This window comes from Aphidius gifuensis, linkage group LG4 (assembly GCF_014905175.1).
Source record: "Aphidius gifuensis isolate YNYX2018 linkage group LG4, ASM1490517v1, whole genome shotgun sequence".
Lineage (NCBI taxonomy): Eukaryota > Metazoa > Arthropoda > Insecta > Hymenoptera > Braconidae > Aphidius > Aphidius gifuensis.
Window position 1 is genome coordinate 19,133,801 of NC_057791.1, and position 23,751 is coordinate 19,157,551.

General features: G+C 25.0%; 2 protein-coding genes across 6 annotated transcripts; both read right to left on the reverse strand.

Moving 5' to 3' along the window:
- Nucleotides 1–913: 913 nt before the first annotated feature.
- On the reverse strand, nucleotides 914–3,676 carry LOC122855463 (endochitinase). Its single transcript, XM_044156838.1, has 8 exons — nucleotides 3,557–3,676; nucleotides 3,061–3,145; nucleotides 2,653–3,000; nucleotides 2,352–2,574; nucleotides 2,157–2,280; nucleotides 1,883–2,080; nucleotides 1,209–1,808; nucleotides 914–1,115 (listed from the first exon to the last, which is right to left on the reverse strand). The coding sequence occupies exons 2-8, from the start codon at nucleotides 3,134–3,136 to the stop codon at nucleotides 987–989; spliced, it is 1,698 nt and encodes a 565-aa protein (XP_044012773.1). The 5' UTR covers nucleotides 3,137–3,145; nucleotides 3,557–3,676; the 3' UTR covers nucleotides 914–986.
- A 602-nt stretch (nucleotides 3,677–4,278) lies between these two features.
- Nucleotides 4,279–23,747, reverse strand: LOC122855464 (putative uncharacterized protein DDB_G0282133). 5 transcript variants are annotated; one of them, XM_044156840.1, is made up of 17 exons: nucleotides 23,705–23,747; nucleotides 22,563–22,725; nucleotides 21,820–21,871; nucleotides 19,291–21,738; nucleotides 18,896–19,208; nucleotides 13,824–18,209; nucleotides 10,228–10,504; nucleotides 10,030–10,139; nucleotides 9,848–9,960; nucleotides 9,484–9,690; nucleotides 9,079–9,171; nucleotides 7,318–9,018; nucleotides 6,778–7,176; nucleotides 6,456–6,638; nucleotides 6,270–6,375; nucleotides 6,059–6,196; nucleotides 5,194–5,556 (listed from the first exon to the last, which is right to left on the reverse strand). In XM_044156840.1, exons 3-17 carry the CDS (start codon nucleotides 21,853–21,855, stop codon nucleotides 5,450–5,452), a joined length of 10,617 nt encoding a protein of 3,538 aa, XP_044012775.1. In that variant the 5' UTR covers nucleotides 21,856–21,871; nucleotides 22,563–22,725; nucleotides 23,705–23,747; the 3' UTR covers nucleotides 5,194–5,449. The 5 variants fall into 5 exon arrangements, with proteins under 5 accessions (XP_044012774.1, XP_044012775.1, XP_044012778.1 ...); XM_044156839.1 differs by lacking the exons at nucleotides 22,563–22,725; nucleotides 23,705–23,747 and adding an exon at nucleotides 22,027–22,140 and having other exon boundaries at nucleotides 4,279–5,556; XM_044156842.1 differs by lacking the exons at nucleotides 5,194–5,556; nucleotides 22,563–22,725; nucleotides 23,705–23,747 and adding exons at nucleotides 5,692–5,809; nucleotides 22,027–22,140.
- Between the last annotated feature and the right edge of the window lie 4 nt (nucleotides 23,748–23,751).

Below are 23,751 nucleotides of genomic sequence, written 5' to 3' on the forward strand. Positions count from 1 at the left end.
AAAACGATAAGTAACAAGTATCTACCACGCAGACTCTCAATTTCTCAGACGAAGTAGTTCAAGTCATTCCTCAACCGTCATCCCCAAATGTTCCTTTACACACTTCAACTTACGACACCAATCTACCCTTTTTTTTTTTTCTTTAGTAAATAATAGAAATCTTTATTTAAGTACAAACACACACACACATACATTTACAATCATCTTCTCATTCTTTTTTTTTTTATTTTTCTATTTTTTTTTATTTCCAATTATTGCTTTTTTCTAAAGCACCCTTAATCCCACATACATCACTGGGAAAATAAGGATCATCATTACTCAATAATAACAATCGTTAAAAAAAAAAAAAAAAATTATTTTTTTATACGCTGAAATAAATAATTTATATATATAGAAGATTTAAAAAAAAATAAAGCAGGCTTTTTGGTTGAAATTTTTTTTTTAGAGTGTATAAAATTGTAAAGTAAAAAAAAGAGACTTTTAGAAATGGGGTTGAGACACAAACACTCGAGTTTTCAGGCTGACACAATTTTTTTTTTTTTTTTTTTAAATTTTTTCATGCTTTATTGTTCTGTCAGCATTTCTTTTTTTTTTTTATTTTAGTTTGTAAAAAAACAAATGGCAAATAATTAAGACAAAAAAAAAAAATGAAGCATTAAAATATGAAAAAAAAAAAAAGTATGACACTTATGTATATATTTTATAAAAAATAAATTCTTTTTTTTTAAATCTATAAATAATTCTTTTTATTCAAGTATTATATTTTAATTTTTTTAACGATTTTTAGTTATTAAAATAATTATTATTATTTGTATATAACTTGATTACTTAAGTATTTTTTTTTTATCACAAATTTTTTTATGTATTAAAATGATAAATTGATTGATCAATTATTTCAATAGAAAAAAATTGATTAAATTAATTTTAATTGACAGTTTTTTTTTTTTTTAATTATTTCTTAATTATTATTATTGTTTATAAAATTATTAAAAATATAATTTGCAGTCGGAACGATTTGCATTTTCTGGCCAATCACAAGTTTGAATATCCGGATTGTAAATCAATCCATTCGTGCATTTGAATTCCTGTAGCTGTTTATTACTACATCGGAAGTACTGAAACAATTATTACATAATAATTACCAAACAATAAAAAACAATTGTAAAAATGTATTTAAAAAAATAATTAAATAATTAAATAATTCTTACAGTATCACATTTTGCACCAGGAATAAATGCACCTTCATTATCACACTTAGCTTTGTCCTCAGAATTATCAACACTTGGATAATTAATTGTCGTTGTTGTTGTTGTTGTTGCTGGTTTAATAGTCATTGTAGGTTTTTTAGTCGTTGTTAATTTTATTGGTTTTTTAGTTGTTCTAATTGTCGTTGTCATCCAGCTTCCTTCTGTAATATAATTAGTAACTTCCTTATGTGGTTTTGTTGGATAATTGCTTGTTGTCATAACTGATCCAGTTGATGATGGAGTACTTGGTGGTCTATCCCAATCAGGTCTTGGTTTATTATTATCTTGTGGTATTGGTACTTTATAATTTTTCATATTTTCATAAAGTATTTTAATCAATACATCTTTTTCACCACATATACCATGAAAATCATCCATATCAATTGCCCAATTCATTGCACCAGCATAGCCTTTTGATTTGATCCAATCCATTTTAATTTGTACACTCTCTGGATCTTCATAACCAACCCATTGTGTATCTTTATATGCATACGGAACTTTTCCAATATCATCCCATTTTTTAGTCCAGCCACTTTCTGGATCATTTACTACTGAACAAATCTAAAATACATTAAAGAAATTAATTATTATAATTAAATGTGTTATTTTTGTTTATGATGAAATTATTTACTTACTTCGTAGTATGATAAAAATCCTTTTGCACCGGTATATTCACCTGGTGCACCACCACCAGCTTCTTTATTAATATAAGTACCAATATTATAATTATTATTACTTGAACTTAGTGTAAATGTACGTCCATAAAATGGTATACCAACAACTAATTTATTTGCTGGACATCCATAATCTACCCACAATTGTAATCCATCATTCTAAAAAAATTTAATTATATATTATTATTATTAAAGACATATTAAATTTTATTTATGATTAAAAAAAAATACATACAACGTTGAGTTTTTCATAAGCATATTGATCAGTTGGTCTTTTGTAAAGAGGACTATGAACATCAGCAAATCCAGCCCAATTACCTCGTAGATCGTATGACATGACATGAATAGCATCAACATTTCTATTGAAAAATTGAAAAATAAAAAAATGATTGAATTTAAATTAAAAAATATATATATTTTTTTAACTTACTCGCAAAGTTCTGGTACATGATAACCTTCAGCTAGACGAAATTTAGCCATTGGTACAGCCATTGTTATTTCCCATGATTTTTTTTGATAATCAAATGCTCTACGTAGCTCTTCAACGAAATAAAAAAAATTATCTCTATCTGAATATTTACCACCTCTGTCTGTTGCACCAGGATATTCCCAATCAAGATCAAAACCATCAAAGCCATATTTGTACATAAATGCTAAGTGAAAAAAAAATTTATCAATTAAAAAAAAACCCGAAACATTTGAATGATTAAATGATAAATTTTTTTACTTACAAACAATACTACTGATAAATGTTTCACGACGTTTTTTATTACCAACAAGTGCACTATATTTTCTACCACCCTCACCCCATCCACCAACAGCAACAGAAGTTTTTAAACCAGGATATTTATTTTTTAAATTAACAAATTCATTGAATCCACCTTTATCAATATCTAATTCTGGATCAATCACAAGATATTCCCATGTGACATTGCTAACACCAATAAATGAATAAATAACATGTGTACATAAATCACCACGTACATCTTTTATACCATAGCTACCAATACCTGGACGGTATATTGCCCAATTACTAAAATAACATACAACTCTAGCATTTTGTTGTTGGCTTTCTTTACCTGTAATATTTACAATTGAAAAAATTATACATGTTTATTTGAATTTTTAATTAAACATACCAAAAGTTGATGTAAAAAAAAATGTTAAAGTCAACAACAAGGCTAGCATAGAAATAAAATTCTTCTTTGTCTTCATTATGCCAATCTGTAATTTAAAAAAAAAAATAAAATTTAACAATTAATATGTGGAAATTATAAAACTATAATTTTTTTTTCATAGAAAATAAATATATCAATAAAAAATTTGATGTTTTAACTTAACTGTATGCAAGAAAACTAACGGATTAATCGAAACACCGATACATAAATAAATTCGAAATTAATATTCTTGTCGTCATCTTAACATGTATCAACATTTGAATAATATATTTTATTTGTTTTAAAAAATAAAAAGAACCTTACAGTAAAATAAAAAAATTTTTAAAAATAGTAATATTCTTAAACAAGGAAGAAAATTTCTTTCAGTGTAAAATTTCGAATGTATTTTTTTCGTTTAAATTAATTTATAAATAAATATTAATTATAATAATAATTATTGTTAAATTGTGTAACTTACCTTGTTTGTTTCAAGTTAAAAAAATCAAACATTTATGATCATACAGTTGTGATTCCTTCCTTTATATACCAGTGCCAAGATCTTCTGGTTTGCTTGAAGGCAAAGAGAGAATCTCATTATAATTCTTGGGCCACACGCGATTGGCTGGTTCGTCGAACCCGTTGTAAATATATATATATATTCTATCATAAATATATATACTTTGCATTTATTTATTTACTTATATTTTATTTATTCTTGTACATCTTCCTTCATCATCACCATCAGCATTATCATTCAGACAACCCTTCTTAAATTGAATGAAAAAAAAAAAAAACTTAAACAATAGATCTTTTAAATTATTCATTGTAATACAAGCCTTAGATTTATATTATTATAATTTTTTTTTTTTTTTATTTTACTAATGTTTCTTTTGTAGATTTTACATTGTCAATTATTATTATCATCATCAATCGTATTACATACTGAAATTGCATATACTTTGTAATCAAAATAAAATCAAAGCAACATCTTATTTTTTACCTTTTTTTTTCAAAAAGTTCAATGAACGTTTGGTTCAACGAACGGAATATTATGGACCAAGAACATATCCAAAACCTGCCCTACAAACAGACAAGATATATCAATATATTATTGTACTTAAATTCAAATATACAGATATACATTTACTAAAAAAATAAACGTTAGGCCATCAAGTCGTCCCTAAAAAAATATAAAACCAGTTTTTTTATTTTTTTTTTTTTTTGCATTTTTATTGAATTTATCTTTTTTTTTTTATTCGATTTTTTTACTTCAGTATACAGTTTAATCAATTTAACAATTTTTTTTTTTTGTCCATTATTATAATTGTTTTTTTTAATGATTTATTTTATAGGATTTTTTGTTTTTTCTAACATCAAGTTTATCAAATGATTATTAAATTTATCAAATTTTTCTAATTTACAATTTTACTTAAAATTATTACAGTGTTGTAAAAATGTATAATTATAATTATATATATATGAAATTATCAACTTATTATACAATTATGCAATAACAATAATCAACGAATTTTTTTTTTTTTTTTTTTTTTGTTAACAAGTTATTAAATACTTGTGTGCAAAAAACAATAATAATAAAATTGAGCATCTAAAAAGTTTTTATAATTATTCGGCACTTGCTATAATAAATGTAAATATTTTTTTTTTTTTCTACGTGTATTAATTGTAACAATTAATAAGTATGTTTAACAGTCGTGATAAATTTATCAGGCAATTTATTAATAATAATTTTAAAAAAGAAAAAAATATATCAGTCGAAAAAATTGTATTTCATCGAAATGGTATAAATTTCCAATAGAAACATTAAATTTGTAAATTTTTTTTTCAATAATTATTAATTTAAAATTCACTAAGAAAAATGACAAAAAATTAATAAATTTTCAATTTTTTTAAATCGTTGAAAAACGATTATTAATAACAATAAAAATTGTGACTAATTTTTTATCAAGTGCATAGTTGAATATTTAAATTAATTATAACAACAAATAATTAATAATAATAAAAATAATATTATACAATTAACAACAACATAAGTTAATTATTAATAATTAAAAAATTTGACATTTTTTTTACTTATGTCTTAAGTCTTTGATTGTTTGTATTTATTTTTAAATTCAAATTTAGTATATATATAAATTTGTAAAAAGGGTGTATAATTATAATTAATAATTAGTAAATATTAATAATTATTAAAGCTCATTTATATCGTCTTTCAATATACTAATTAACCACAAGCTTTGTATAACATTTATTATATTTTTTTCATCTACGCTAATAATTTTCTAAAGTTAATCAATCGATGGTTCTTTTTTCTTTATCAAGATGAATATTCTGGCACTTTTATTATTTTTATCTAGTAAAAATAATTATCACGCTGTTGATACAATGGCATTTGCGTTGGTGATAAATCATTATAATCATCATCATCATAATTTTTATCTGGTTGAATAAGTGCAGTTACTGAAAGATTATTCACAAAAAAAAAAAGAGCATATTAATTTTAATAAATAACAATTTGAATAATATTACTCAGTGCTTAACAATGATATGAATAAATTAATTTATAAACAAACACATGAATTAAACAAACCTGAAATGATACTGGATATTTTATGATGCTTCCTATTATTTATTTAAATTATTTATGTTTTTTTTTTTGTAATTAAATTGAATGACAGGGGTATCATTCATGTTGGCAAGTGCGATTGATTACCTATACACACAACACAAATAATCCAAACAATACTATGAATAAACAATTAAAACCATGCACAAATGGAAAAAAAAAAAAAAACAATAATTTAAATAATTTTTTAAATAGTTTATAACAATATAAATATAAGTAAATATATATTTGAACGTTGTTGTTTTTTTTCTTTGCAATAAGTGATAAACAAACATGCATAATGAATTTAATAATATTTTTTGTTTTTTGATTAATTGTTTGTTTTGTTGTTCATACCAGCAACCATTTTACTTTTTTCCATAACTTGTTTTGCCAGTATTTGATTTAATTGAAGTATATGATCTCTTTGTTTTTTTTCTTCAGCAACTTTTCGTTTAAAATCATTTGATTTTTCATTATTTACTACTGTATCATCTGAAATTAATAATAACAATTAATTAGCTATTAAATTTAATAATAACTGATATTTATTTTTATATAAATTTACCATTTGCATCATCAGCAGCTGTTACTGTTGTTTCAGAAAGCATTTTACGTATGGCATCAGCTTTTTGTAAGCGTTGTTTTTTTTCTTCAGCTGATAATTCTGGTGTCTATATAAATAAATAAATTGATTATTAAATTCAGCTCCAATATCAACAAGTATTTTAATTTGAAAAAATAATAAACAAACCTGTTCAGGAACATAACGTTCAGGAATAAATATTTTATTTGGTGCACCAAGAAGTTGATCAATCATATTTTCATTAAATTTAAGTTCTTTTTGACTCAGTGTTGATCTGACAACATCAGGAGCATTTATTCTTGGTCTCAATGCTCTTTCCATATCCAAATCATCTCGGGCTCTACCCATTTGCTAAGAAAATTAAAAGAAATAAGTAAATATTTATCATCAAAAATTACTATTAAAATCATTAATCCCAAACTCATAAATAATTAAATTAAATAATTATAATAAAAGTAAATAATAAATTTTTGAAATAATAAAATAATACCATTTTTGAAAAAACATCTTCAAGACCTATTATTGGTTTACTACTTGATACAGTATAATGTCGTCTTTTTTCTTTAGGTATCAAACGTTTTTTTGGTTTATCAATTTTTTTTTCTGTCATTTCTTTAATTATTTGTTTAGCAGCTTCACTTTTAAATACTGGTGATAATTGTGGTGATTCACCACCAACACTATTAACACTTGCAACTGAATTTGTTAATTTTTCTTGTGATAATTTAATTGATTGTTGTTGACATTGTTGTATTAAATTCATTTCTTGACTTTTACGTAATTTTGTATATGGTGATGCATAATTTTGATATGACATTGGCAACAAAGAATTTTGTTGTTCATTGATTGTAGTATTATTATCATTAATACCATCATGACCAGAATCCAACTAAATAAAATAAACATCAAACAAAAAATAAAAAATAAATAAAAACAAAAAAACCAATCAATAATAAATCATAAAAATAATAAAAAATTTAATAAATCGAAATGAAAAAGTATTGGAATAAAAAAAAAAAAAAAAACGTACTTTTGTTGTTTGACTGCAACGTGCAATAATATTTTTCAATGCATTCATGCTGTCACTTCTTGGTGGTGGTAATACTGGTGGAGCAGTAACAATATCCTGTTGATTTTTTTGTCCACCAAAACCTCGAGGCAATGACATACTTTTCTCAACTTGTCTATTACTATTATTGCTATTATTATTGCTACTATTATTATTACAATTATTATTATTATTATTTACTAAATCTTTTTGTTGATAATACTGATTTTCATCTACTCTTGGCATACCAATATGATCATAATCATGTCCACTAGATATTCCATGTCCATTCATCAATGGTATGCCAATATTATTATTTCTACAATTATCACCACGATCACGATCTCTTTGTCGTCTTTCTGATTCTCTTTTAACAATTCTAACTGTTTTTATTTCTTGTTGTTTATCACGATTATTATTGTTGACAGTTCCATTGAACATTGAATCATCAATGAGAGGTGGTGGTGGTGGAGGTGGTGGTAATGGTGAGCCTGGAGGCGATAATGTTGATGACAATTGTAAATGAGAATGAGAATGTACTGAAGAAGATTGTAATGTCGGTGGTGGCGGTGGTGGTGGTGATATATATTCTGGTGGTAAACCAGTATGAATAACTTTTCTACCATCTGTATTAACATAAAGTGGTATATTTGTTAATATTGGACTACTTCTACTTTTACCCTGTATTCTATCTTTTAATAGCTGATTTTTATGAATTTGTTGTTGATGCATTTGTTCACGTAGCTGTGGACTTAGCTGTGTCATATGAATATTTGTATAATTCATTGGTGATAATGATGAACTTGTTGTTGAGCTTGATGGTGATACAAGACCATGATCAAATGTAACACCAGAATCAAGATCAGTTTCAAACCATGATGTTGGAATTCTTTTTTTATTTGCTTGATAAATATGATGTACACCAGGTGTTTGTATTGATGTAAATGTTAATGGACTTGTTGATGGATTTGGATTAATTTGTTTAACTAAATTATGTGATTTTTCAGTTAATTGATGTACTTGAATACTTAAATCTTGTCTTTGTCGTTGAAGATCACATACAAGTTGTTGTACACGTTTAAATTCAAATTCTAAATTTGCTGTTGTACCTGGTGTATTTGAATAACCACCAGAATAACCACGTGATTCTTGTATTTTTTGACGTAATATTACAAGTTCATTTTCTAATCTTGTATTTTCAATAATAGTTTCTTCTAGTTTTTTAGAATTATGTGATAATAACATTCTAACACGTGATAATTCACGTTCAAGTAAATTTTGTTGTTTTTTATATTTTTCAAATTCAACATTATTTGTACGATTATCTTGTAACTTATTACGTAAACCACCTAATGCTTTTTCAAGTAATTCTTTGTCTTGTTGAAGACTATACATTGTACCAGTTTCTTCTTGAAGTAAACGATCAATTTTATATAATTGTTTAACTTTTTCTTGTAGCTTTCCTTGATCAGCTGTTTGTTGATTTCGTTTACGATGTTCTTCTAATAGCTTTTCTTCTCTTGCACGTTGATTATTTTCTGGATAATTATTAATGTGACCATTTTTTTCATATGGATTTGCATTTAAAATACTACTGTTTCCATTAATGCCATTACGATTGTAAAGAGATCCAAGCTTTACCATATTATCAACTAAATTAACAAGCGGTTTTCCTTTTTCATACTGCAATAAATTTAAATAATCAATATAAAATAATTATCATAAAATTTAAATATATTTTACCTGTTTTTCTAGATCAATCAAATGATTTTTAAGTTCATCAAGTTTATGGAGATTTTCTAATCTTCTTGGTGTATCCAGCTCAACAAGTCTTGCCTATAAATCAAGAAAAAACATTTCATTAAATACAGTTACATAAATATTTTTAAAAACCATGTGTTATCTACAGCCACCAGTAATTATCATCATTTACCATCACCTTGATAAATAAATAAATATTATAAATGAATAAAATTAATTATTATTAAATATGTATGTGAATTATGTTAATGTTTGATTTGTTTATTCTTTTTTTGTTTCCTTTCTCTATTTTAAATGTCATTCATGCAATTATGTAAATTAAAGAAAAAAAAAATAGTGAAAGTTTTTAAAAAGTAAAGAAAATAAATTTATTAGTGTCATCAAGACCTGTGCCTCAATTTCCATATGACATTTTTCCATTGCTTTACACAGCGATGCACTTTGACGTCTAAGTTGTATCAATAACAAGACCAATTCTTCATGTGTTCTACCCAATAATTCACCAGCTGATACCTGAACTAGATTTCCAGTTGTTTTTTTATCAATCATATAACTTTGATGATGATTCTGATTTGTACTTGCCATGTTCATCATCTATTTTAATTTATAAATAAATTGAAAATAAAAAAACGTGCATAATAATTTAAATAAATAAAAAAAAACGACCCGCATTTAAAAATAAAATAAAATAAAAAAAAAAAGAAAGTAAATGAAAGTAAAAATATTATAAAAAAACAAAAAAAATTCTTACTCGTTTGTAGGTCTGATGATCAATAATATCAGAATCTTGTGGTACCTGGTGAAGTTGTCTGTAACTATTGCCACCAATGCTACCATTCATATAATTAATTGGTATTTTATCAGCTGAAAAAAATAAAAAAACAATAAATAAAAGCTATGAAATTAAAAAATATAATTTAAATAATGTCTTACAAGAATTATGAGTATGTCTTTCACTATCACTTGGACTTGATATACGATAGTCAATTGGCGAAATAACACGTAAATTTGTTGAATTATTATGCAATGATTCACTGCTCATTCTAAAATAAAAATTACAATTATAATTATTAAATATTTCTGTAATGAAAAAATATTATTTAGATAGAAAAAAAAAAAAACGGAACATACGTTGTTGAATTGTTGACATCAGTTGTCCCTCGACAAATTGATGAATCTATATCATTACCATTTTGTCGCATTTTAGTAATTGTTGCTGACTGTGGTGTTGATTGATAAACAGGAAGTGGACTTGTCATTTGTTGTTGTACACGACTATCATGTCCATTGACATGCGACTGTGATGATGAACGTGGCTGATTTGTTAAATTATTTTGTGACAATTGAGACGTGCTAATTGCACGTGGTGGCAAGGGATCTCTTCCAATCACTGAGCCAGAACCAGAAGCTATAAAAAAAAAAAATAATGAAATTTTAAAAGCTAATTATTTAAGTGATAATATTTTTAATGTGATTATTGATTCAGCCTTGTTCTACTGTCTAATAAAAATCAACTAAATTAACACTTTACTATGTTAAACACATTATTATATAATTAAATAATTGTATCATACACATGGGAAAAATTCTCGACAATGTTTTTATTTTTTATATTACAAAACACTATATATATTTACTCAAGTAATTGAGATAAAAAATTAATTTATACGTCGCATTAATGTTGAGAAATATGGATATACTTTTCTTTTTTTTTTTTGTATTTTTTATACAATGTAATAAACACAAGTTAATAACCCAGGTAAATGGTCGTTTAGAAAAAACAAAATAAAAAAAAAAAAGATAATAATAAATGAAAACTAAAAAGAGACAGTGGTTTTTTTTTATTTATTTTTTTACCACATGACGTTGCATTAGATTAGATAAATAAAAATAGAAAAATGTTTAACAAATAAAAAATGAACGTTTTATGATAAAAAAAAAAAACATATTTTAAAAATAAATTTCAATAAATTTATGTAAGATATTATTAAAAATAGCTGTAATAAAATATTTGAATAAAATTATATTTTTTTTAGAATAACAAAAAATTTATTTTATCGTATCGTAAATAAATTTTTTAAAAATAGGATCAAGTTTGACCTTGGTAGTTAGAAAATCCTGTCTACAAAAGATTTTTAATTTACCTCTAGAAATATTTTTTTTGCAGTAAATCCTATAATTAAAACAACCGGTGCAAACTTTTACATAAATTGACCTCTATCTCTGTCAATAAATCTACTATTAATTATATATTTTTATAATCTTTGCAATTTCTAAAAAATATTTAAAAGTATTAACTTTTCCTCGCAAGAATATTAAGATGAAAGCCGGTCAAAATAGAAACAGAAAATAAAAATAAAAACGACATCAATCCACTGTAATAAAATATAATCAATAAGAATCATCGTGTCCTCATTCAAACGCATACCTGACAGATACTTTTAAAACTTTTCTCTTTTTATTTACACTATTTAATAATAGAAAAAAAATAAATATATATACTTATAAATTTTTTTTCATTTATAATTTGTTTTTTTTTCTTTTTGTTTTTTTAAATATTATAAAAAGTTTTGAGACCTAAATAATTATACATTCACAAGAATGACGAGAATATTGTCGAGTCCAAGATGATAACGGTACCAATAGTGCGAGTAACCTGATGTTTTTCTTACATACTTTAACATTTCTTTGCATACCAATGTCATTTTAATTTTTATCCAGTTATTTTTGTAAATAACATTATTAATCATTAATCAATAATACCATAAAAAATATATTTAAATTTTAAAACAAAATAATAATCAATAAAATTTTATTAAATGACAAATTTCGTTAATTAATTTTTGTCAAATTGGCATTGTCCGTTATGGATCCAGTTACAAAGTTGGCAGTAATAAAAAAGTATTCCAAGAAACTTGCAGAAATACAAAAGCACTCATTTTGTCATTCAGCATTTTTTTTTACATATTTTTTTTTAATTTTACTGTCTTTATTTTAGCTAAAATTCTTTGGTGTTGTTTTTTTTTTTTTTTTCAATTTTTAATTATATTAAGTGCTTGAGTTTTATGTGCTTGAGTTTTTCATCATTTTTAATATGTAAATTGTATATTAAAATACTTTTGATACATACTGTACTTTCCGGACCAGCAGCTTCCGCAAATGAGACCAACTTTTCCAGCACCCATGATTCAGTTGTATATCAATTACCACACCTTGCCGGATATTCTTATATAGATTATAAATACGATACATTTACTATATACAACTCAAACATGTGGCTCAAGTTGAAAAAAAAACCTTCTTTTTTTAATATCATCACATGCCAAAAAAAAAAAACAAAAATTCCACTCTTGAAATACAATTTTATATATCAATACTTGAACAAAACTATTTTTAAATATTATTTTAAAAATTATTGATTTTCATTATCTGGCTTTGAATAATACTTTCCAATTAGTTAAACTAATTAGTATTTATTCGTGAAAAAAAAAATGAAAAAACTTCACTTGCTGATGTTAAAATTAATAATAAATAATTTAAATTTTCTTAACACGAATTTTTGGTAATAATATTTGTTTTTTTTTTTTTTAAATAATGTCCAAGATTATTTATTTGTATAAATTATTTTGAATCAAGCAAATATGTTCAACAATAAGACAAGAAAAGCTTTTTACATATAAATTCGAGTATTAAAATGTTTTTTTTTTTTAACTTTATTCTAAAAAAACACGCAACTCTCTCGCGGTCAACGAGCGCGCGAGTCTCATAACGAGAGGAGACCTGTTCGACTAACAACACTCCAGCATACTCCAGCCAACTCTGACCACCACCACAATATCATCATGAAACCATAGCCGCGAAGTCAACCAAGTGAACTGAACAGACAAACACGATTCACTCGTTCTTTCTACTATACTCACCAACATTTACAAACTTGAAATATAAAAAAATTTAAAAAAAAAAAACCATATAATAATAATATAATCATTATAGGTATAAAATAACATGTGTGTGTGTTATATACAATGTCCTATAGACAAGTCTTTCAAGTGAAAAATATATTTATATGTTTTTTTATTGCTGGTGATGTTCTGCAATGAGCTAAATACCAACTATATAAATAATAAATATATTGGCTTTTGTAAAAATTCAATGGGTTACTATTATATACATATGGCTATGCATATTGATTATTGTTTAAGTCAATCAACTTGAAAATAAAAAAAAAAAATAAACTGTTACACTTACATATTATATTACTTTTGTCATGAGATTTTTGTTTAAAAAAAAAAAAAAGATTTACCTATTATAGATAATTTTATTTATTCAAAATATTGATTTGTTCTTTTTTTATTATTATTTTTTCGATATAGTAAAAAATATATATATGTTTGTATAATATTTACATTATAAAAATGAATTTTATTATTTAGAAAAATTAATATTAATTATTATGCATGATTTTTGTAAAAAATAATATTAAATTTAATTATTTCTTCTTTTTTAATCGCAAGTTTCGTCATTTTTTTTTTTTTTTATAGACTGCGTTCCAGTTAATTAATTTATTTAAAAAAAATATATATTTAATTAATTTTTGTACAACTTGTTTGTATATGGAGAAGAATAAAGGCATTTGATGGTTTTTTTAAAAAATATAATCAAGCTGGAACACAGCCTTTTTTTAAATTTTTTTTTTCATAATTAACCGGATTCAAAATGCCACTCACCTTTGCCATTATTCTTCTCCATTGTTTCATCTTCATTTCTAGCATCATCAATAATTTTATCAATATCTTTATCTTCATTGGTTTGATTATTAATTATTGTCGTTGTCATTGTCGTTGTTGTCATTGTTGGTGTTGTTGTTGTTGTCGTTATTAATGTCATATTCTGACCATCTTCTTGTTGATTTTCTAAAACTGGCAACCCTCGCACCGATACATCTCCCATCAGTGTTCGTTGTTCCTGGTGTGAGCAAGCGCTCGACAGTAGATCCCACTGACGTAATTTTTCGCGATCTATTTCGAATGAACTTTGTGTTTTCATATGTGTTTTCGGAGGAAGGTTGCCAACGTCTAAAAAATGATTTTTTTTATCATCATCATCATTATTATTATCTTGTATTTTATTATATGTTTCACTATTTGGATCCCATATATAACCACCAGTTGAACGATTCATTTCAAGACATTCATATGCACCGTCTTCATTTGTTTGTCGATTATTATTAATACTTGTTGATGTTGATTGTTCAACTTGTGATAAATTAACATGACAATTTTCTTTTTTATTTTCATCACCATCTTCATCATTATCATGATTAGTATTATTATTATTACCACTACCACTAGCACTACTAGCAACACCATCATCACAACCACCACCTCGTTCTTTGTCACGATCTTTAACAGTAATTGGTGAAACATATCTCATACTATCATTAACATAAACAGCATCACGTGTTATTTTGTGTCTTTCTCTTGAATGATCATTTGTACTACGACTCTCTAAATTATCTAATGATCTTGCATGTCTATGACTTATTCTTCTAAGACTATCTCTCCATAAACTATCCTCTTGCCATGGATCTTCTTGTTGATCAATAGGTCTTGTTAATTCATTTGAATTTATTCTACTAAATGTATTATTACCAGTATCATTATTATTGTCATCATTTATAATTTCACGTTGACTTATTGGTGGTACTGATGATACACGAAAATTATTTCTACTACTATCATTGGCAATTAAATTTTGTAAATCAACATTATCTAATAATCCCTCAAGTGATCTTGATCTTCTGTGATTTGGTTGATAATTAACACAATCCCAATCACTTAATTTCATTGTTTTATCACGTATAAGACCATGTGGATATATATTAACATCATCATTATTAATTAAATCAATTTTATCATCAGTACGACATTTGAAACGTCTCAATGTATCTGATTCATAAAAATTTTTTTTATCATCCATATCACTTTTACATATTTTATTAGCACTATTTGATAAATATTCACATGATTTTTTACGTAATTCAGCAGCAATTAAACGTGCCTCATCAATATCATCAACTTGTATTGTTCTTGGTAATTGTTTTGTTATTGGATTAACTAAACGACCAATATCATTACGTTTATTTGTATAATTTATTATTGTATTACCACGTTGATTATTTAATTGTGGTAATCTTGATGTGTATGCAATAAGTACTGGTTGTTTTATTTGTACATTATTATTTTCATTAATATTTTGTTGTTGACCATTTTGTAAATCAGAATAATAATATGGTGCTCCAATTTGATCATTATCTTGTTGTTGTTGTTGTTCTTGTTGGCTTGGTATATTTTGTAATTGACGATGATCATTTATTGTTTTATTATCATCATCTTTTTTATTTTTTTTATCACATTTATTTAATAACTTTTGATTATATGATAAATTAAATGATTCATCAGATGTCATTGTTGGTAATGGTGAAAAATTTGTAACATTTTCATAATAAGCTGACAGTGATGTGATTTCATCAGTTGTTGTACAGCCACTAAATGATTGTGAATGTTGATGATGATTTTGTGGTAAATCAGTTATTCTCATTGCTGGTAATGATGATGCTGAATTTGTTCTTGTATTATTATTAATATGATGATGATGATGATGATGATGATGGGAATGATGAGGATGAGGTTGATTATCATTTATATTAACACTTGTATTTGGACTATTTGTAGATAAATATTCTGTTGAATTAGCTACTGATATTTCACTGCTTATTGTTGATAAATTACTTTTATTTAATTTATTATTATTAAATTTATTATCATTATCATTTAAACCATATAGACTATTGTAACTTAAATCCTTGCTATATAAATCAACATTAAATGCATCTCTTATACGTAATTCTTCAAGATACTGATCTAAATCAATACTTGCACCATCAAAACGACTACCCAATGATTCAAGTTCATCTAAATTATCAAATATTTCACAAACATCATTACTAACTGGACGTCTTTTTAATTTTCTATAACGTGCTTCTTCATCTTCTTGGCTATTGTCATGATCATATTGTAATCCACTTGCAATACTATTTTGGCTATCTTTAAATTTTGGTAAATTTATTAAATTTGATGTTATTTCTAAATTTTTTGCAGTTATTTCATCAATTTTATCATCAATTTCAAGTGAATCAAGTTCATCCAAAGGTGGTGTTGTTGTTGGTATTGGTGGTGGTGATACTAAATCATTGTCCTGAAAATCTTCTGAAAATTCTGATAAATTAATATTTCTTCCAATATCAAGATAATGTGATGCAGGTCTAAATGTATCTGATAAACTAAATCTTGGATGTCTTGGTAAATTAATTGTACCATCATAATTTGATGATTCTAAAAAATTATCATCATCACAATTATCAATATCATCATCATCAACATCACCACTATTATTATTTTTCATAATTTTATCACTCAAATTAAAACTAGAATCGGTATTATCAATAATTTTTTTTTCTCCACAATTATTATCATCATTTTTATTAATTTTTTTATCACGACAATAATCATTATTATTTTCATTATCATCAGCATCATTATTACGATCATTATCACTATTATTATAATTTTGATTATCATTTGTTTTTAATGTTGTTAAAATATCTGGAAGATCTGCTGATAATTGTGATAATCTTTGATTTTGTTTTTTTATATTATCATTTGATGTTTTATTTTGTTGATTTTTATGATCATGATCATTATTTTTGTTAATTAATTGACAAACTTCCATGTAAACTGGTTCAATTTTATTATCAGTAACACATACAAATTCATAATGTGAATTATCAAGTGTTGTATAATCACCAGAATCAAGCATGCTTTTATTATAATTATTTATTTGATTTGGTGCAAGTACAGAATAACGTTCATCATCACAACGTGATGTTCTACCACGTTGTGTCATTTCAACATATGAACATTCTTCATGATCTAATTTTTGAAATAAATTTGACATTATTTTAGAGGCACCATTTGATACATCATTATTTGGATCAAGTATAGCTTTTTTTGGTGACATTGGTAAATAATGAGCTTCTGGACTACCTTTATCATCATTTTTAAATGATGAATTTATACTTATATTGTCACTTGATAATTCATCATTACAAGTAACACCAATATTAGCAATCATTGAATCAGCAACACTGTGACGAACATAACACTCACTAGGATCATCAGAATTAATTAAACCACAATTTATATTATTTTTATTTGATAATTCAAAATTATCTTGAGTAATATCTTCTACTTTTAATTCATCCTGTTTATCATTTTCAGCTTTATGTACAAATTGATCAGATTTTTTTTCATAATCAGCCAATAAATCTTTTACTGATTTACCACTACCACCAACACCACCACTGATATTTACTTCAATTGATTGAGATGATTCTTTTGAAATAGAATCATTAATTTGATCATTATCATCAGTATTATCCGTGTCACAAGTTTGATCATCTGATTTAAAACTAACTGATTTACTTTTATCATTTAAAGATTTATTATCATCAAGATAGTCTTCATCAGCTTTTATATATTGATAAGAAAACTCTTTAATAAATTGACTTTCATCAACATGATTTTTAGAATTATCTGGTGAATTCCATTGAATTGTTTTTGATGATGATGACAAGGAAGATGTTGGTGATGGTGTACTGTGTGGCCAAATAGCTTTTCCTCTTCTTAATGTTAAATTTTTTTTAATCATTGATGAAAGATCACACTCGTAATTATTATCTTCATCAATATTATACTGATAATTTTTAGTTTTTAAAATACTTGATTTTTTTTCAATAATTGTATTTTCAGATTGATCCTTTTCATTGTTAATTGAATCATTTAAATTTATTGATGTATCATGATATTGACTCACTGGTGACACTGGAAATTCAGTATCTTCATAACCACAATAACCAACATCTGGACTTGTAATATTTTTATTACATTTATTTGAATTTAATATTGTTTTATCATCATTTCGATTTGTTTTTCCTGATGTTTGATGACTGCTCTGTCTACGTGTCCTTTTCCTTTTCACATCATCATCTGGCTCTGGATATAATGAAATAATAAAAAAAAGAAAAAATAATCAAAAATAAATTCATTTTTTTTTTTTTCAATTAAATCAAGTGATTAGTTATCATCTCATGCTAAGCATCATAATCTCCAGCATAACACGTTCAAGCCCCAATTATATTAATTTTTTATTTTAAATTAACAATTTTTTTTTTTTATTTTGTTATAAAGTGTTAATTTTTCCATTTACCAGTGAGTCAAGATTTCATAGCAGAAAATATTTTTTATGGTTTTTTTTTTATATTAATAAATTGATATTTATATCAATTATTTACTTTTTTTTTTTTTTCTTGATTAAAGATTAAGATTTTGTTTTATTTCACATACAAAAATTAGTAAATAAAAAAATTATAATTACATTGTAAAATAAATAATAAAAAGTAAAAAAAAAAAAAAATCAAATAAATTCATCTACGAGAATGACGATACTTGCGATTAAGAAAACCTTATTTGTAAAAAAAAAAAAAAAAAAAATTGCACCATGTTAGATTGTAATTAAAATTATTTTAATATTATTATTCCACATAATTATTAATCGATTAATGGTGTACATGGAACAAGGGTAAATAAGAATATAAAAAATACAAAAAAAAAAAAAATTTTTAAAAAGTATATTTAAAATGAAATTTAAATAATAAGCTCAGGCGATGAAGTTTCCCTACCTTCATCGTCACTGGAGTAGCTGTTGTATCTAATAATATTATTGGCTGATCGACATCCATCTGAACTCTTGCTACGTAAGTGTGAACGATGTGATGAATTATCATCACGTCTTGGATGACGTGGTTGACGTGCTTCCGCAACAGATGCCTCATGTGCAGCAAGATCAAGTAATGCTTGACGTTTATAATGACTTGACAATTCTGTCTTAACAATTGGACTGTTACTTGTTATTTGTGATGTTGGTTTTTTTGTTAATGGTGACTGTAACATTCTTTGTTTCCATTCAAGCAAACGTTTCATCGATTCTTCACGCTACAAAAAAAAATAAACGTATGATTAATAATTCAAAAAAATAAACAAACAATATGTCATTGAAAAGAAAACAATAACAAACCTGTTGAATTCTTCTGTCTCCATCACGAGAACCAGGTGATTTTAATCCTTGCTCATAACAATCATCAGCATCAATATCAGCTGAATTTTTACAATCAACTTGAATTGTATTTGAATGACGATTACGTGGTAATCTTGCTGATGCTGATCTCATAAATTGTTGATCATGTAATCTACGTCTATTTAAATGTTCACCAACTTGTCGACTTTGTAATCCATAAATATCATTACCATCATCATAATTATTACTATCATTTAATCTTATTCTTGTTAAAATTGTACCATCATTATTTGTATCAATATATGAAGAATCATTAAATGAATTATCATAATTTTTTTCTCTCAATGAACGTCTCATCATTCCACTATTATAAAAATTATCTGGATGTCTTTTTAATGATTGTGTTGTTGATGATGCTGTAATTTTATTATCTTTAATACCATAAATATTATGACAATCATAATTATTTTCATTATTATAATTTTCATATTTTTTAGTTAACAATGATGGTGTTGTTGTACGTGAATTATTTCTTTGTAATTTATGATGGCTATGATAATTATTACTGTTATTTATATGTGAAGAATATAATTGATGATCAACAGAATCAATAGTACCATTTATTGATTGTGGTGATTTTAAATATGTTTGTCGCATTTGTGCTGCATATTTTTCTTCTGTATAATAATCATTTATATTTGAGGGAATTGGTATTATATCCATACTTGATTTTGGTCGTTGATGACGTTTATGTAATACTTTATTATTATCATCAATTTTTTTATTACTAGTATTATTATTATTACGTCGTTTAATCATATCATGTTCAAGAAAATCAGCACTATGTGGTCGTGGTGGTTGATCAATTATTTTTTGTTGTTGTTGAACATATATTGATTCATTATTATCAATAATTGGTGATGGTATATCAATTGGTAATGGTACTGGACTTTTACAATAACCAACTGGACCAATTGGTCTTTGATATAATTGTGGTCCAGCATAAACATCCTCATAATCTGATCCATTAATACGTGTTTTACGTGAATTTGTTTTAGTACTTCTACCATATGTATCTGGTGTACGTCTTTCATTATTACTTTGTACTTGATTATTCATATAATTTAAACCAGATTTATCTGTTCTTAATGGTACAACAGATTGTTGATTTATTTGATTTATTCTTGTTCCATAAATTATTGAATTACCATCATAATCTGGTGATTTTTGTTTAACTCCAATCATATTCCAACCAGCTTTTTGTTGTTGTAATAATTGTGGTGTATTGTCATCTTGATCTGGTGACTTTTGATTAGCTCCAATCATATTCCAAGCAACTTGCTGTTGTTGCTGGTGTTGTTGTTGATATGTTTGTGGTGTATTATCATCTGGATCTGGTGATGGAGTAGAATATTCAGTTGATCCATCAGTAAGCCTTCTTGGTTTTGGTGGTGCATTTGCATAAACTGGTTGACCAAATTTCCTTGGCATTGTTTCAATATTTTGTACATTAAATTGTTGTTGCTGCTGGTGCTGTTGTTGTTGTTGTTGACGTGTACAACCATACATATTATGCATCATATTTGGATTATGATAGTGTCTTTGTTGCCAGCCATTGTTAATAAATTGTGATTGCAATTGTCCATTATTGTTGTTACTATTATTATTAATAATATTTCTTTTACAATTATTATTTATATTATTATTTGTTGTATTTGGAATACAAGATGAATTTGGATATGATAATGTATTTCCACTATTTGGAGTTGAATTATTATTTGATAATATTTGTTCATCTCGTGATAAAAAACCATGAAAACCTGAATCACTATCATCAGCACTTTGATTCATCATTGATGATATTGATGATACACTTGGTCTTGCACTTTGTTCACCATCACAATTATCATTAAAATTTGATGTATTTGATGATACTGGTGTTGTTATTTTATAATTTGTATTTGGATCTTGTACAAGTGTTGCTAATGTCAATGAATTTATCCATTGTAACATACTATCATGTGTTTCAGCAGCAAAATAATATGTTCTCATATTAAGATGTTCAGCTTTAAATGCATATTTTTTTTTATTTGTTTTATCATCTTGTGTACAAATACTAACACAATATGATGGTAATAATATTGATCCAAGTAAATTTTTTTCTTCTGGTGTTTTGTAATAAAATAAACAATATTCAGTTAAAACAAACCATCTTCTTTTCCATAACATAAGACCTTCTGAGCCTCGTTTATATAGCCAGCCTTGTAATGCAACTGGTGCTGATAATGGTCGTTTAGCTGCTGGTGAACGTAACAATATTTGTGGTCCACTACGTCGACGAGCACCTGATGGCATTGATTGTACACCAGGACTCGATGGACATACATTTTCTATATTATTTTTCATTTGATGTGATATTGTCATTTGATTTGACATCATCTCCGTCATCTAGAATTATTATTATTATTTATTATTTATTTTTATATCATCAATAGTCGATATTTAATAGTTAATATTAGATTTACATACTCTTTTATCCTCCATCCCGAGACTTTTTATTGTCATCGGTTGGTGATCAAGCCTAGAAATAAAAAAAAAACAAAATTAAATTTTAAAAAACATTTAAATAATTATTTTATCATTATTATTATTATTATTTCAAGAAAGAGTTTTCTTATTGATTTTTAAAAAAATAAAACCAGCTAAATATAAATATAATTTTTTTTTTAATTTTACCATTCGAAAACATTACAAATACACCCAAACATTTTTTAAAATTTAAAAAAAAAATCTTTTTAAATATTATTGATTATCATAATAAATAAAAAATAAATTCACATTAATAATTTTACGATAAATTTAATGATAAAAATTGTAAAAAATTTTAGTCAACATTGTGCTTTAATAAAAAACAAATTATTATATTGTTTTATAAAAATTGTAAAAGCTATTTATTGAATTGGAAGTGTAGAAAGAAAAATAATTGAAAAAAAAAAAAAAACAAAATGTATGTTGGAGTAATTAGTGAGACGAGGCTCAACTGAAGTCACCCCTTGATGTTGTTCAACCCTTTTTTATGTACAAGCCTTACTCAACACAAACTTGATTTACATTTATACAACCAACATCTGGGCATGCTTACAAGTGAACATACCCAGTGCGCATCATCCCTTAATAATAATTCCACCTTGTTGCAATAAAAAAAAAAAAAAAAAATATCAAAAAGAAAAAACTATCACGACTGGGCAAAATTATCTAAATAAATAAATTACCTTTAGAAAGTTGAAAAATCATGTGATGAATAAAAATAAAATAATCTTGTCCATTGTAAATTTTTATAAAGTTCATGATAATATTTTTTTGTTTAAATACATTTTTTTTTTTCTCATCAAAATGTTGATGAATCCTTTGAAGTTTTAAAGCCCTCTTTCATATCTAAAACAAGTAAAATAATAATAATATATTTAAAAAAAATTTTACATGGTTTTTTTGTTGGTAAATAAAAAATTTAAATGACAGTTATTTTTACAACAAACATAAACTATTTTAAAAAACTGAGCACCACTGTAAATTATGATTCAACCACAGGTATATTTTGTTTATTTTTTTCCCACGCATATACTCTTTCTTCTTACCGATTACGACAATGTTCTATATATTTAAACAATGATAAGATAATAAATTAAATAAAAAATCTAAAACTACATTTGATAATGATAAAAAAAAAAATTCAAATAACAACAACAACACTGACAACAGTCATTACAGCGCGCATCATCAGTTGACTATTTTTTAAAAATTAAAAAACAATTTATAAACAAGTTATTATGATGATGAAAATAAAAATTGCGAATATGTACACTTGTGTGATAAAAGAGACTGAAAGAGACTGATGAAATAATAAAATAAATAAAAAAATTTTTAACTTTCACTGTAATAATAATAATAATAATTTTTTAAAAAAAATATATGTTTTATGATAAATTATTATCATCATCTAAGTATACATTGTAATTCATAAATTTAGTTAAATATAATAAATTGTTGTTGTTTTTTAGAATATAAATAAATTTAAAAAATGATAAAAGATAATTTAATGTTGTGGTATGTTTGCAATGTTGTGTAGATGAACTCTCAAAGGTATGTTATAAGTATACACATAAGTACAGGAGAGCCGAGAGGAAGGCCACTCACCTCTCTCAAGACTTCAAGATATCTTTGTACCTTTTGCATTTATTTATTGGGACTTGGGATGCTGTATACCACAGCAAAACATTAAAAAAAATACACAACAAAATATCATTATTTTTTACTCCAAAAATATTATTATTTTTTACTCCAAAAATAATTTTATAATTTTATTTAAATAATACATAAAAATATATATTAATTATTTTTTTAATTAACAACTTACCAATCATTATTATTGTTGTTGTTTTTGTTTATTTTTTTATTTGTTTA

Excerpts from the sequence above, each read along its gene's own strand:
- LOC122855464 (XM_044156839.1), bottom strand. The coding sequence starts at position 22,058 with ATGTTTGGGTGTATTTGTAATGTTTTCGAATG. Across the intron at positions 19,209-19,290 it reads GAGACAGAAGAATTCAACAG|CGTGAAGAATCGATGAAACG; the intron begins GTTTGTTATTGT and ends TTTTTTTTGTAG. Across the intron at positions 7,177-7,317 it reads GTTGCAGTCAAACAACAAAA|TTGGATTCTGGTCATGATGG; the intron begins GTACGTTTTTTT and ends TATTTTATTTAG.
- LOC122855463 (XM_044156838.1), bottom strand. The coding sequence starts at position 3,136 with ATGAAGACAAAGAAGAATTTTATTTCTATGCTAGCCTTGTTGTTGACT. Across the intron at positions 2,575-2,652 it reads ATTTATCAGTAGTATTGTTT|CATTTATGTACAAATATGGC; the intron begins GTAAGTAAAAAA and ends TTTTTCACTTAG. Across the intron at positions 2,281-2,351 it reads CATGTACCAGAACTTTGCGA|AAATGTTGATGCTATTCATG; the intron begins GTAAGTTAAAAA and ends ATTTTTCAATAG.